The 15,579-nt window shown below is 42.2% G+C and overlaps 1 protein-coding gene across 1 annotated transcript in view; it reads right to left on the bottom strand.

Moving 5' to 3' along the window:
* fam135b (family with sequence similarity 135 member B) overlaps positions 1 to 15,579 on the bottom strand; it is a gene marked incomplete at both ends in the record, with an annotated part of 92,696 nt that overhangs the window by 24,848 nt on the left and 52,269 nt on the right. The window contains 5 exons of the mRNA XM_080735392.1: positions 468 to 622; positions 1,275 to 1,348; positions 5,799 to 5,954; positions 6,516 to 6,565; positions 7,307 to 7,469. Of these exons, the coding sequence (XP_080591518.1) occupies positions 468 to 622; positions 1,275 to 1,348; positions 5,799 to 5,954; positions 6,516 to 6,565; positions 7,307 to 7,469 (598 nt within the window). The remainder of the gene's footprint in view (positions 1 to 467; positions 623 to 1,274; positions 1,349 to 5,798; positions 5,955 to 6,515; positions 6,566 to 7,306; positions 7,470 to 15,579) is intronic.

Here is a 15,579-nt window from a genome sequence, read left to right as displayed (position 1 = left end):
ACCCCTAGGATTATATGTACAGTATTTGACCCCCATCTCAAAATATTTTGTTCTAGGGACCCCCAGAAGCAAATATTTAGGTTAAAAATGTTTGCTTTTTGTATATTCAAAGATTTGCAAACATTTTAAAGATTTGTAAAAAAAAAAAGCAGATCTACAAGCTCGCAGAGCAGCACTCGGTGCCGCGCTGTGAGCTTGTATATCTGCAATTTAGTCCAGGTCTAAACAGGAATGCATGCAACTATTGATAGCTATTATTCACTGAATAACCGAGAAGTGTGTTGTGATCTTTTAATCACAACAGTGTTGTTCAAACCTTTTCAAAAACAGCAGATCTGACTGCTGCTTTCCACTTATGGTATAAGCACAAGCCCAAACATTTATTTTGATACATTATCTGTAATTATTTTTTAAAACCGATTAGTTCGATTGACTGTTGCAGCCCCTGCGCCAATTGAACAAAATACCTGTTTGAGGAGACTCCACAAATCTGTCCTCAAAGATGATGGGCAGGCTGTTCCAGTCTCCGTCGATGTCCAGGCACTCGACGGGTAGAGGAGGCATCCTGGACAGGTAGTCTGAGCAACGCACCTCCGCTGCTATCTGCCCATGTCTGTTGATTCTGCATGAAGGAGGCAGGAGGCAGGCAACAGATTTTACTCTAGTCTTCACAGCATTATTAAACTGCTCTCAGTTTGTCATGTCTCAAGCCATGAAAAGAGTTAGATATAGTTTTGTACTTTTTCAGTGTTGTATTACTCTAATAGACCCCCAAGTGTGGTTATAATTTGCAAATATGTCTTCCCTGTGTATTTTTGGTTTCTACCTGAAAGCTGAAAGCCTCTGAGTCAAAAGCCCCAATTGAAACACACCGATTTAATGACATCATAAAATCATTCCCTCCCCTTTTCACAATCCAGCAACAGCTGTGTGTTTGTCTAACTTCAGCTGGGTCACCACCCACCTGACAACCAGGCAGCTGGGTGTGGCCACATAAAAACATAATTTTAACATTTTCTGTAGACTTTTTTGAAAAAAGCTTCCTCCAAGTATAATCCCAAAACCTGATGATTATGTTGTAGGGGGGAAGAATCACGGCACCCCATCTTTAAATAAATAAATAACTTTTCGATTCATGGCTCAAGGTTCAGGTTTCTTTATTGTTTTGTCTTAGGAGTACAACATATTGTTGTTAAGCTCCTCAGACATTGTAGCAGCAGCATTAGCCAAAGTAAAAATATTAAAATAGTAATAGTAATTAGGGTGATTCTTACAGGTCTTCCTGGAACGTCAGGGAGGTCTCCTTCTGATGCTCAGTGAAGAAGTACGCCTCAGAAAATCTCCTGACCTGACATTTAAACAGAAAACATTGAATTAACCCATTTAGGCCTGAGGCCGAGTTTTCTGAAAAAACGTAAAATATTTATTCAAAAATTACAACAAATAAATACAAAATATGTTGCTACAGTATACTGTACATCACTGGTTCCCAAACACTGGGACGAGACCCGTTTGTTGGTCGCGGACACATCTACTGTAGTAGCTTAATTTTTTGTTTCCTTCATTTAAAAAAACTTACGTAATTTAATTAATAAATAAAAGAAAAATCGAAGAAATTCCATAAATTAGAAAACAAATATTTAAGAAGTAGTGAAAAACAGCCGATCTACAAGCTCATACATGCATACATACCATACATACCATACATAAACACATACATACACATACATACATACATACATACATACATACATACATATACATACATACATACGGTACATACATACATACATACATACATACATACATACATACATACATACATACATACATACATACATACATACATACATACATACATACATACATACATACAAACATACATACATACATACATACATACATACATACATACATAAACACATACATACACATACATACATACATACATACATACATACATACATACACATACATACATACATACATACATACATAAACACATACATACACATACATACATACATACATACATACATACATACACATACATACATACATACATACATAAACACATACATACACATACATACATACATACATACATATACATACATACATACGGTACATACGGTACATACGGTACATACGGTACATACATACATACATACATACATACATACATACATACATACATACATACATACATACATACAAACATACATACATACATACATACATACATACATACATACATACATACATACATACATACATACATACATACATACTGTACATACATACATACAAACATACATACATAAATTCATGGAAGTTAGCTGTCTTTCAGTAATATCTTCTGCAGAACTACAGTGGTCAGACACACCGTGCATTAGCGAGGAACCACCACAAGAGATCTCGGTTTAAAATCTGTTTAAAGTTCTGACAGTGACAGAGAAGCTGTGATACAAGCGACCGCTCGTCTCCGGCTGTAATTAGAAATGAATTCACCCATGAAACTCAGCCACCATGACAGGAAAATCACTGGCAAATCAGTCCCCCCACCCATGATGCACCCAGCCCAGCACCGCCGCCATAATTACAGAATAAGTGTTAATTGAAATCCTAATGCTCTTGTGGGTGGTGGATAGCAAGACAATATTCCCTCAAGGTAGACCCCTATACAAAGTGCATATCACCACTGTCGGGCAGAAACCTCGTATCTCCAAGTTTCAAATGCGTACGTCTTTTCGCAAAGTAAAGCCCTGCTCCATCACACAAGACTGTCACACAAGACAAGTGAAAATAGCAGATCTACAAGCACACAACGCCTCGCGGTGCGAGGCGTTGTGTGCTTGTAGATCGGCTATTTTCACTAGTGTTAAATACATTTTAAAATGACAAATACAAAGCGAACGGTTTTGGACATACAAGGTTTCCACCCAACAGTGACAATATATATGTTCATTAGTCAGCAACAAGTCAGGGAAGGAAAAAAAAAGTTCAATATAAGAGCCTTGGGAGCAGAAAGCAGACGGAAAATGGTTTCATATTAATATTAAACATCCCACTGATTAGATATAATGTTATATTAAAAAATTATATATTAGCCCAGGCGTGGCATCAACCAGGCTCAAGCTACTGTGGCCTATATAGTCTTTATTATTACACTAATCCATCCTGCACGGTGATATTTAAGGTTCATGGAACAGAGACTCAATTAAGGCACGACGCGGACCTTTGAGTCGCAATCTCTGGGATTTAATTGGCGCTGTGCGTGGGACAAAGTGGATTTTGAGCACGAACGAGACGCAACGATAGAGGCCAATCAAAAAGCATCAGCCCTGTTGAACACGGTACTAGTTAACTGGTTTAAACCGGGAACGCATTATTACTTCAACCATTATTTTATGCTTTAGCTATAGATATACAAGCTCGCAGCGCGGCACTTGTAGATCTGCTATTTAAAACAAAATTGGAAATTTTTGCAATTCTTTGAATATTTTTGACCCAATTCTATAAATGTCTTCTAAATCCTTCTAAGGTTTTTGAAAAACACATGTTTCTACGTCAGTGGTTCTCAATCTTTTTCATGCCAAGGACCCCTAGAATTATAGGTATTTGGCCGCCGACCCTCGTCTCAAAATATCATGTTTCAGGGACCCTCCCAGAAGCAAATATTTGAGTTAAAAATGTTCACTTTAAAACAAATTCATGATTTTTCAAAGAATTAGCAGATCTACAAGCTCACAGCTTGTACACTGCTTGTACACTGTGAGCTTGCATATCTGCTATCTTTCAATAGCTAAAGTGTATAACATAATTCCATGTTTAAATGGGTTAACCAAACTATCACATCAATCACTGTCTGGAGGACCCTGCGCTGGGCCCCTGCAGGCTAATTAAGCCATCACACACGCATTACACTCCCATGTGTAAACCCACACGGTGCACCCAGGCGTACTGGATGTCTCTGACAACCTCACATTATTGTTGCAATGCAATGCATAGAATCATACGAAAAAGTTTCAATTAGTGACAATTAAAGCGGTGTTATCTTTTAATGTATTATATCAGAACTTTATGCACACTCGTTTCCCAACACAGGGGAAACATCTACACAGTTTCTTTTAACCCATTTAAGCTGGTTTTGCTGGTTTTTGTTGCGTTTTGGAAATCTGAAATCCTCGAAAGCATTTTTCAGGCCAAGGAGAGAGAGAGAGAGAGAAGAGAAAGAGAGCAAAGGACGCAGTGGCGACAGTTGCGAAAATCGGGAAAAAATCAACCCTGTTCCGAAAATAAATACGAATCAAACGTGATTGACAAAACATGAGATTGATTTTTTTATTCACGCGCTCCGAAATTCACTCCGATATTCGGCACGAAAAACGCAGCAGTGTGCAACGACCGTAAGACCTGGAAATATGTTATGCTTTAGCTATTGAAAAATAGCAAATATACAGGCTCACAGAGCGGCACTTGTAGATCTGCTATTTTTGAAAAATCTGGATGTAATTATTGTTTTTTTTGCGAATCTTATAATTATTTGAAGATTTTTTTTTAAGCAAACTCAAATCTCTGCTTCAGTGGGTCCCTGCACAACATATTTTGAGATGGGGGTCCACGGCCAAATATATGTAATTATGAAGGTTCATTGACATGAAAACGTTTATGAACCACTGATTTAAAAGAAGGATTTAGAAGACATTTATAGAATTGGGTCAAAATATTCAAATCATAAATATCTCACCCTCAGTGTGTGGTACTCTAGGTTAAGGTAGTAGGTATCATCTCACCCTCAGTGTGTGGTACTCTAGGTTAAGGTAGTAGGTAACATCTCACCCTCAGTGTGTGGTACTCTAGGTTAAGGTAGTAGGTAACATCTCACCCTCAGTGTGTGGTACTCTAGGTTAAGGTAGTAGGTAACATCTCACCCTCAGTGTGTGGTACTCTAGGTTAAGGTAGTAGGTAACATCTCACCCTCAGTGTGTGGTACTCTAGGTTAAGGTAGTAGGTAACATCTCACCCTCAGTGTGTGGTGCTCTAGGTTAAGGTAGTAGGTAACATCTCACCCTCAGTGTGTGGTACTCTAAGGTAGTAGGTAACATCTCACCCTCAGTGTGTGGTGCTCTAGGTTAAGGTAGTAGGTATCGTCTCACCCTCAGTGTGTGGTGCTCTAGGTTAAGGTAGTAGGTATCGTCTCACCCTCAGTGTGTGGTACTCTAAGGTAGTAGGTAACATCTCACCCTCAGTGTGTGGTGCTCTAGGTTAAGGTAGTAGGTAACATCTCACCCTCAGTGTGTGGTACTCTAGGTTAAGGTAGTAGGTAACATCTCACCCTCAGTGTGTGGTACTCTAGGTTAAGGTAGTAGGTAACATCTCACCCTCAGTGTGTGGTACTCTAGGTTAAGGTAGTAGGTAACATCTCACCCTCAGTGTGTGGTGCTCTAGGTTAAGGTAGTAGGTAACATCTCACCCTCAGTGTGTGGTACTCTAGGTTAAGGTAGTAGGTAACATCTCACCCTCAGTGTGTGGTACTCTAGGTTAAGGTAGTAGGTAACATCTCACCCTCAGTGTGTGGTACTCTAGGTTAAGGTAGTAGGTAACATCTCACCCTCAGTGTGTGGTGCTCTAGGTTAAGGTAGTAGGTAACATCTCACCCTCAGTGTGTGGTACTCTAGGTTAAGGTAGTAGGTAACATCTCACCCTCAGTGTGTGGTGCTCTAGGTTAAGGTAGTAGGTAACATCTCACCCTCAGTGTGTGGTACTCTAGGTTAAGGTAGTAAGTAACATCTCACCCTCAGTGTGTGGTGCTCCTGGGCCAGGTAGGAGAGCATGTGAGGGTTGAGCACGGCGGCGTCCAGGAAGTGGCTCCACAGGGCGCTCAGCTGGGAACACAGCTGACTGACGTCTCTGCTGATCTGCTCCGCCACCTTCTCAGGCCCTTCCTGCAGCTACCGTGAGATGGATGCAGGGACGCGCAGAGAATGTTAGAGAGGCAGGCGATGACATTTCTAAAAGGGCCTTTTGGTGAAAACAGCCGACCTCCAAGCTCACAATGTGTCGCAGAGCAACGCGTTGTGAGCTTGGATATTTTCGGTGCATGATACGGTGATACCACACTGAACTAAGCATAATCAAGTGAATTCTGAAGATGTGGCGTAACGGCATGGATTTCTACACAGAGAGGGCAACTATTTCAACAAAAGATGCTGCATTCAAGTTCAGGAGAGTTTGGACAAGGCAATTCTCTTGAAAGCTGCCTTCGGGTATGGCATGGAAAAGGGGGCATTTGCATTTCTTTCACCATCCAAGAAATGCATTCATGGTCTGGAAAGGGCACTTTTTACAGAGGGATAAAAGGGCAGGGGCTCAAGCCCCCTTTGATGTCTATGTGTGCACGTGCCTGGATGGATGGATGGATGGATGGATAGAGGAGAAGATGAGTCACTGAGGACATAAAGACCACAGGCTGTTTAACATGTAAGTCCTTTGCAGCACATGAATGCACCTACCTGTAATTCCATGGTGAGTTGGTGTAGGGTCTCATCAACAGGCAGCTCCTCTGTGGACAAACATGTATTTTCATAAGCTTAATAGTGTGTAATACTGTGTCTAGCCAAGAAATGAAAGGTAACACAGATGGAGTTGATGGTTTTGGATACATAAGGCAAGGTAAGGATTTTTTATTTGTATAGCTGTAGCACATTTCAACAACACAGCAATTCAATGTGCTTTTCACAGAACGAACATCAAGCAAAACAAAACACAATTATAAAATGACATTAGGATGCATGAAACAAAAGATGTAAAAATTCTGGGCCCTGGGTACTTTAACTATTGAAAAATAGCAGATATACAAGCTCACAGCGCGGCACCGAGTGCCGCGCTGCAAGCTTGTAGATCTGCTATTTTTGAAGTCTTTGAATATTTCAAATCCTTCTAAGGTTTTTTTGGAAAACCTATGTTTCTATGTCAGTGGTGCTCAAACTCTTCATGTCAAGGACCCACAAAATGATACAGTATGTTCGCTTAAAAAATACATATATTCAAAGATTTGCACACATTTTCACAACTTTAAAAAAATAGCAGATCTACAAGCTCGCAGTGCGGCACTTGGTGCCGCGCTGTGAGCTCACATATCTGCTATTTTTCAATAGCTAAAGTATAAAATAATTAAGGCCCCTCCACCACCTTGGGCCCTAGTAACTCAGTCCCACGTTTCCCCCCCCCCTTGTGACGCCCCTGGATACCGTTACAGTGCAGCCGAGAAAGAACATTGAAATGTTTGTCATAATAAGCTCACCAAGGTGTAAGGAGGAGGACTGCTGCAGCTGTGGGATCTCCTTCATCAGTGCAGTGTGGTAGGTGTGCAGGCCTCTGTGTGCCGCCAGCAGGAGGCGACAGAGTCTTCTGTGCCACGTGTGAGCTCTCTGCAGGCAGCTCTCACTGGGCACATAAAAACTACCCTGCATGGGAGGGAGGGAGGGAGGGAGTGGGAGACAGAGAGAGAGAGAGGAAAGACACTAAGTATTTACTCAAGTAACTGTGTTTAAGTACAGTTTTGGGAACGCTAATAGCTGCCCTGGGGAGAGAGAGATGCTCTATGTAGGTCAGCAGCAGTCACCTCTCTGTTCTCAGATTTTAGCATTATATGGCTATTTATGTATTTTATTTTATTTTACTTGTACTCTGTAGGCCTTTAACAGGGGTTGTGGGAAGAGAAATACCACTTGAAATCTAGCATTCCTATTCTGGGGGGACCATTGCCGAAAATAGCCAATATTGAAGATCTATTCTGGGGGGGAAATTTGCAGAAAATAGCCAATCTTGTAGATTGGCTATTTTCGTCAAAGAGGTTTGGTGTAGGGGGAAAGTCAGGACAAGTTCAGACAGAGCCAAAGGTCTAGTTATGTCTGAAAATACACATTAACATGAATCCAACACTGATAGCTAACAAGTCTTTTAAGCTACCTATGAAAAGGATCAGTTTTATACAGTATGTAGTGGGGATCCCTGCTTCATCTCTCTCTCTGCTAAAGGGTCCCTGGCCTGAAAAACTTTGAAGAACCCCTGCTGTACTGTGATCTTGATCTTGTTTTTTATTATTTGGAAATAACTTTGGACTCCTGTTCAACTGCAGTTGTTTTTGACTGGTGCTAACTGCTCCTATATCTGGCTTTTGTGTGTAAGTACTGTATGTCCATCCATATGCAAAGCTTGGCATCGCATCGGCCACATTTCGTGGGGCGCTGATGGGGTGATTTGACTTGACTCTGAAGACGAATCATCCTTAACTTGAACTTGAACCGCCCACATTCTTGGGGGAACATTGGCCAAAAATATAGCGGAGTAAAAAAAAGTACAACATTTGCCTACTGAGATGTAATAGAGTAGAAGTATTGAAAAATGGAAACACTCAAGTAAAGTAAAAGTCCCCCAACATTGGACTCAGGTACAGTACTTGAGTAAATGTACTTGGCTACTTTACACCACTGCGACTCGTCCTTAATGACGGACATGTAACACATGCTTGTGTTTTTACGGCCTCCGCGGTGAGGGCTGTAGCGGCTTGTCTTCCCTTGACCTTGAAAAGAGAGCTCGTCTCCGCAGCCCCGCGAGAGTCCAGATAATTACTCGGAACATCAAAAAAAGAAGAAGAAAGAAAGAAGCTAGACACAAGTGTCTCCTAAAAACAGCTTGTTGTCGAGTTGTAAAACAGATCAATACTTGTACGTGGCGCTTTGAGGATGTAACACTTCCTCGCTGTGACCTTTAAAGAGGGTTCCAAGGGCAGGAAACCGACAAACTGTCCTTGACATTGCTAATTGTCTAAAGACAGGGGTCTTCAATGTTTTTTTTTTTAAGCCAAGTACCCCTTAGCTGAGAGAAAGATGAAGCAACTTATATTGTATAACATTTTGTTGCAGTTTTAACTTTTTTCATGGTCTTCATTGACAGCGCTGTCATCATCATCACCTTTCAGGATTAACATTCAAAAATAGCAAAAGTAGCAGATCTACAAGCTCAAAATGTGTCACTTCGAGCTGCGTTTCAAGCTGTGAAATATCTGTGGTGGAAAAGATACTCAAATGTTTTACTTAAGTGAAAGTATCAATACTTGAGAGGGAACAATTTTGAAATACTCTTTTACAAGTAAAAGTCTGGAATTCAAAATGTACTAAAAGTACAAAAGTATTGCTGTCAAAATGTACTTAAATGTCCCATTTCAAGTTTTCAAATGTATTTAAATTCTTTAAAAAATACCAGATCTACAAGCTCACAATGCACTTTGTGCTGTAGAGCGTCTATTTTCAAATGGCCGAAATGTATGGCTGAAGTTGGTTAATCTATGTTTTGTGATAATAATCAATATCTACAAAGTAACTAGTAACTAAAGTGTTCAAATAAATGTAGTGGAGTAAAAGTATAATAGTGGAGCAGAAGTAAAAGTATTGTAAATTTGAAATAGTCAAGTAAAGTACAGATAACTCAAAATTGTACTTAGTACAGCACTTAAGTAAATGTACTTTACACCACTTGTGAAAAATATACGAAAAAAACCCCACTAAAGGTTAGAATATGGAGATAGAAGGTTTCTGCTGGACAGAAACGATAATCATTTTGGTTGATATGTTTTCGTTGAGAGAACACAACTGAATATTTAGTGACTGTACATCAAGAACACTGTTCCCTTGGTGTTGGATTTAGAGCATGGTAGGTCCTATATGTGCAATGCAGGCCTCGCACCCAGCAGATGGCCCTCTCTCAATGCCACAAATAAGCATCAAAACTACATTTATCAGTACAGTGTGTGTGTGTGTGTGTGTGTGTGTGTGTGTGTGTGTGTGTGTGTGTGTGTGTGTGTGTGTGTGTGCGCGCGCTTGAGTGTGCGCGCGCTTGAGTGTGCGCGCGCTTGAGTGTGCGTGCGTGCGTGCGTGCGTGCGTGCGTGCGTGCGTGCGTGCGTGCGTGCGTGCGTGTGTGTGTGCGTGCGTGCGTGCGTGCGTGCGTGCGTGTGTGTGTGTGTGTGAGTGCGGTATAGTGTTAGGGTTAGGGGAACAGTTATTTCTGTCCATCGTACAGCCTCTACAAATCACCAAATTAACTGTGCTGGATTCATCCTTCTGTGATATTTTGTTGCAAACAGCTTCGCCAATTGTCCAAACAACTAACAGTTTAGACCTGTGGTTCTCAAAGTGGGGTCCGGGGACCCCCAGGGGTCATTTTCTTAATTAATTTTTATCCCAAATTTTTTTGTAACCCATTTTTCAACGTAGCGCGTGGAAGGAACACGTTATTCCAACCAGTTCCTTTCCCCTCCATCAGGCGCCGCGGTTGACCAGGGGGGGGCATTATAGAGGCCAGGATTACTGCAGGTGTTTTGTGAGGGTACCTACCCAACACACGGGGAGATCATGCAGTTTACAGTTTACAGTTTAGGCATTTAGCAGACGCTTTTAATCCAAAGCGACTTACAATAAGCAGATAAAACATCACAATAATAAACAAGGTTAAGTGTCAGTACATCAACAGCAATATAACAAATGCAAATGAATATCTATCTAGAAAAAACAATATATCCGTAAAGAAAAAAAAAGGTTTCTAAAAGAAATCTAAAAACAAATGCTAACTAGCTTCATGTATGGACATTGATTTTTCCAGTAGTGCTAAGGGTTTAGGTGGAGTCTGAAAAGGTGTGTCTTCAGTCCGCGGCGAAAGCTAGCGAGTGAGTCCGTTGTTCTAAGTGCGACAGGGAGTTTATTCCACAAAGAAAGGCCTTTTCGCCAACCCCACCTAGGGTGTGGGTGTTGATGACACGGAGGAGAGAACACGCCCACAGCGTCCGCCGACGGGAATCAAACACAGGACCTTCTAACTGTGAGGCGACAGCGCTACCGACTGCGACTGAGAACCATTGGTTTAGACATCGGCTGTTAAAATGTTTTGCTCCAGAATTCGACCACTGACCGTCCCTGCTCCACTGGCCCTTGACCTAACACAGAAACCGACCAGAGTTCAGCCCGTGGCTGTCATGTTTTTGGGTGTAGCGCCGGTGGGACTCTGAGATTTGAAAGGCATGTAAAAGGCCTGTGTATGCGGGGATGTACTGTAATTTGCCCCGAGCCAGTAAAGCTGTGGGCCCTATCATCATACCTGCATGCACTCTGTAATTGCCACGCTGCAGTATACCCAAACCAGGAAGGAACATCTGTATGTTTACTTTCATAATTTCGCAAAGGAAAAATGGCTATTTTTCACTATGAACTAGTCATTATCCTAAAACTACAGTTATCCTGTAGCCCCTGCTGCTGAATGAGGTCTCTTTTACCGATGGTTCACAAATGTCTTTTATTCACAAACAACCAACCAACGTAAAAGCTGAAACGAAAATAAAAAAGGACAAACAAACAGTTTAAACATCAAACATCTTCTCTGTTATATTTACATTAAAATAAACAATGAAACAGAACTTAGACAAATGAAATAATAATACACAAGATGCATTTAAACATATAAAAACACACCTTGTGCCCAAAGACAGCAGGGTCTAAGTTCTTCCTTGTAGATCTGCTACCAGGGACGTGTTGGCCATTGGGAAAAGCGGGACAACTCCCGAACGGCCGGTTCATTCCCGGCCGGTCCAGGCCGGCCATTAGGAAAAAATTAAAAATAAAATGTCGGCCTTCGTTCTATTTTGGGGGCTTTGCGGCCAACAAAGTAAATCGTCACTGTCGGGCAGAAACCTTGTATCTCCAAGTTTCAAATTTAAACATTTTTTCGCAAATCAAAGCCCTGCTTCATCATACAAGGCCGTTGCACAAAAGTAGTGAAAACAGCAGATCCACAAGCACACAACGCCTCGCGGTGCGAGGCGTTGTGTGCTTGTAGATCGGCTGTTTTCACTAGTTTAAATCATTTTTAAAATGATAAATACAAAACAAACGGTTTTGGACATACAAGGTTTCCACCCGACAGCGACGAAATATAACAAAAAAAAAAAAATGAGGGCCTCTCCAACTCTTTTTCCCGGGCTGAATCAGGTCATGGGCTGAATCATGTCCTTGTCTGCTACTTTTAAAGCACTGTTGTAGTCTGCACCAAACACTCAACACTGCTCTGCTCTAGTCATGCAGGTAAAAACAACAAAAAATCAAGCAGACCCTTTCAAAATAAAAGCATCAACAGTAACAGTAGCAAACTTATACAGACTCTCTCTCTCTCTATGCACGGGATGTGTCCCAGTTCTAAAAGGCCGGCAGACTGGACTCATTTCACCTATTTTAAACCTCTCGTTCACAAGCAAAGCACTGCGTCACAGCCAGGATTTAAAGGGATCGGCGCCAACTCGGATCGCTGCTGCAGTGCATCATGGGGCAGGCAGGTAATTAACCCTCACATCCATATTCTGAGGAGAACTTTTGCCAAAAATAGCAGATCTAAAAGCTCTCAATGCCTCGCGCTGTGAGCTATTTTCGGGAAATACGTTTGGTTTAGAGGTAAAAAAGAGCAGACCAAGTACAAAGTGAAAGGTCAAATTTACTTAGTATCTAAGTTGTTAAAGTATTTAACTAAGTAGTAGCTAAGTAGTTAAATGTCTGAAAAAACACATTAAAGTACTATGTAACTAAATAAAGTTATAAAACATATCTTAAAATTGTCCTAACTATTAAATCGCTAAAGTTTTAGAACCCCCACTCCGTTAATTTCAGCCCCAAAAGCCTTTTCTTTATATGTTTTCTACTTAGCCGTGACAGGGGCGGGATTTCGCGGCAAAATGACGTCATCTGCATCATCCGTATACGTTGTGTATACGTTGGCCAATCACATTGCAGATCATACACACATGATACACTACCGGCCAATGACAGTGCATCTTGAGGTCTCTTCAGGAAATAGCTTGCTTCAACAGCTTTGTTTACACTGGTCTAGAAGTCTAGCCTGTAAACCTCCCCAACGCCCGTCCGCAGAGGGACACTACGGATGCGTGGCGACTTGGCGAGGCGGGCGAGGCGGACGCGAGGGTCTGAAGGCCCAGTCCGCGGCGAAAAACGGACGAAAAAAGCAGACGCGACCGCGGTTTGCTATAGCGCTACTGACCACTAGTTGAGCAACTTACACAGTATAGCTTTAACACAAATCCAACATAGACTGATGACAGGTGCTGTCAAACAGGTCTATGAATCTATCTATGAAATCGATGAAAATCTGCACCACAATGTTATACAATATAATGGGGGTCCCTGCTTCATCTCTCTCTCAACTAAGGGGTCCTTGGCCTGAAAACATTGAAGACCCCAGACTTACAGAGACAAACCAGACTGAAGAAGACGTGCAGAAAGACGACAGTGCGAGTCATTCGCCCACAACTGTCTGGTTTGCTTTTCTCTGAAAATAGCATCCATTCAAAACAGAGATCTGTTTCCTTTCAAGAAATAAACAAGACGACTCTGTCTGTCTGTTTTGTGTCTGTCACACAAAATGTGTCCCTCCCTGGCATAACTCACTGAATCTCTGTCTGTCTGCATGTCACACAAGATTTGTCTCGGCCATAACTCGGCCGATGTCTGACCGTTCTGTCTCAAACTCACTGCGTGCGTCCCATATTACCTGGAGGGTGGCAATCTGGATGGACCAACGGTTTCCGGGGGGTCTGAGAAAGATCATCCCAGTAAAGTTTAACACATCTATTGCCGGGTATAATTCATTCATTCATTACATTCTGCGTTTTGTCAGTGTTTTTACCTTATTTTCGAGGATCCATGAATGCACCACTGTCCAAATGTAATGTGTTGTGTGCAGGGGCTGTATTTGTACATCAAGCCACCTCTCACGCTATACAGAAACAGGAGATACAATAGGCTCCTGCCCTAAGGTATATGGGCCACACAGCTAACCCTAACAGGAGCCATTGGTTTCCAAGGATACTTACTTACTTACAATATATGTAGACATACAGTACAGACAAACCTTGTTATAGACAGCGTGGGCGATGTGCAAACCAAACACATCCTCGAGTTTTAAAAAGTACCAGTAGAGCAGAATAAAGAACTGTGTGGAACATTGCATCCCGCCTCCTCTGTGAGAGGCTATAGCGCTGCTGCAATTCAGCTGATAACACTGGAAAGCACGACGTGCTACAGTATATTCTGCAACAACAACACAAACAGGGGGCTTATAAGGAAATGCCATGGTGTTAAAGGGAAAGTGCTGAAAACGTACTTTAGCCGCAGGTAAAAGAGAAAAACGAAAGGCTCTAAATAAATCAAGGTAAGGGAGACCGCAGCTCGCTTGTGTACGGGTTTCACCTGCAGCTATGTGGTATACGTGGCGATCAGAGGAGAACTCATTACTGTGATCAAACGGCGCTCTCCCGCCCGGCTAAACGCAGCGCTTATTAAAGTGCCCGGTCGGGGGTTCGGTGTAAAAAAAAAAAAAGAAACAACAACCTCAGAGCGGGCGGGGGGGCCGGGGAGGGGCGGGGAAGAGGGGGCAACCCGGGCTCTCGTTAAGATTTACAGCGTAAGGTCTGTGACGCGCACGGGGACGGAGAGAGAGATACACGTGATAGACATAAGAGCAGGGGTGTCGCAACAAATTCTGGGCCCTGGGTACAAGGATTCACTCACATTTTGTGCTTTAACTATTGAAAAATAGCAGATATACAAGCTCACAGCGCGGCACCGAGTGCCGCGCTGAGAGCTTGTAGATCTGCTATTTTTGAAAAATAGTGAAAATTTGTGCAAGTCGTTGAATGTTTCAAATCCTTTCAAGATGTTTTGAAAAACCTATGTTTCTATGTCAGTGGTGCTCAAACTTTTTCATGTCAAGGACCCCCAAAGTGATATGTATTTGGCCACGGACCCCCATCTCAAAATATGTAGTTCCAGGGACCCCCCAAAAGCAAAATTTGAGTTACAAATGTTCGCTTAAAAAATACATATTTTAAAAAATAGCAGATCTAGCTCGCACCGCGGCACTCAGTGCCGCGCTGTGAGCTTGTATATCTGCTATTTTTCAATATCTAAAGTATAAATAATAATTAAGGCCCCTCCATCTTGGGCCCTAGTAACTCAGTCCCACTTTTCCCCCCCTTGTGACGCCCCTGGACATAAGAGAGAGAGAGAGAGAGAGAGGGAGGAGTGGAAGCGTCCGACCAACCAGCGGGTTTACAACCCGTCACCAGCGTGCCATGCAGGAAACGATGGAGGGACAGCCAGAGGGAAGTGGGATGAGAGAGAGAGGAACGTTGTTATGGCCGGGCCCCCGTTGGCCGCTGCACAGTGCACGCAGCACAGCACAGCACAGACAGACATTACAGTGAGGTATGTAGTAGCACACCTCTGGATACGTGGCCACTTTGATGCCCTGAAGTCAGCATAGATGTACATGTGACCAAGGCTATTGCTGTATTAAGAAGGAATAGAAGCTTTCTATGTCTGGCCCGTTGAAGCTCCTGAAAGGGAAACTGAAGCCGGGAGCTATGATGGAATGCATTGAAGTCAAGGGACAAGCTTATATGAATAAACTACATTTATGATGTTTGCGAGTTGCGACCTTGGTCAGATCGCAGTAAGTTT

This window comes from Nannobrachium achirus (genome assembly GCF_963921795.1).
Source record: "Nannobrachium achirus genome assembly, chromosome: 10".
In the NCBI taxonomy this organism is placed as follows: domain Eukaryota; kingdom Metazoa; phylum Chordata; class Actinopteri; order Myctophiformes; family Myctophidae; genus Nannobrachium; species Nannobrachium achirus.
The sequence above is the reverse complement of the archived record's forward strand: the minus strand, read 5'-3'. Positions and strand labels throughout refer to the sequence as shown.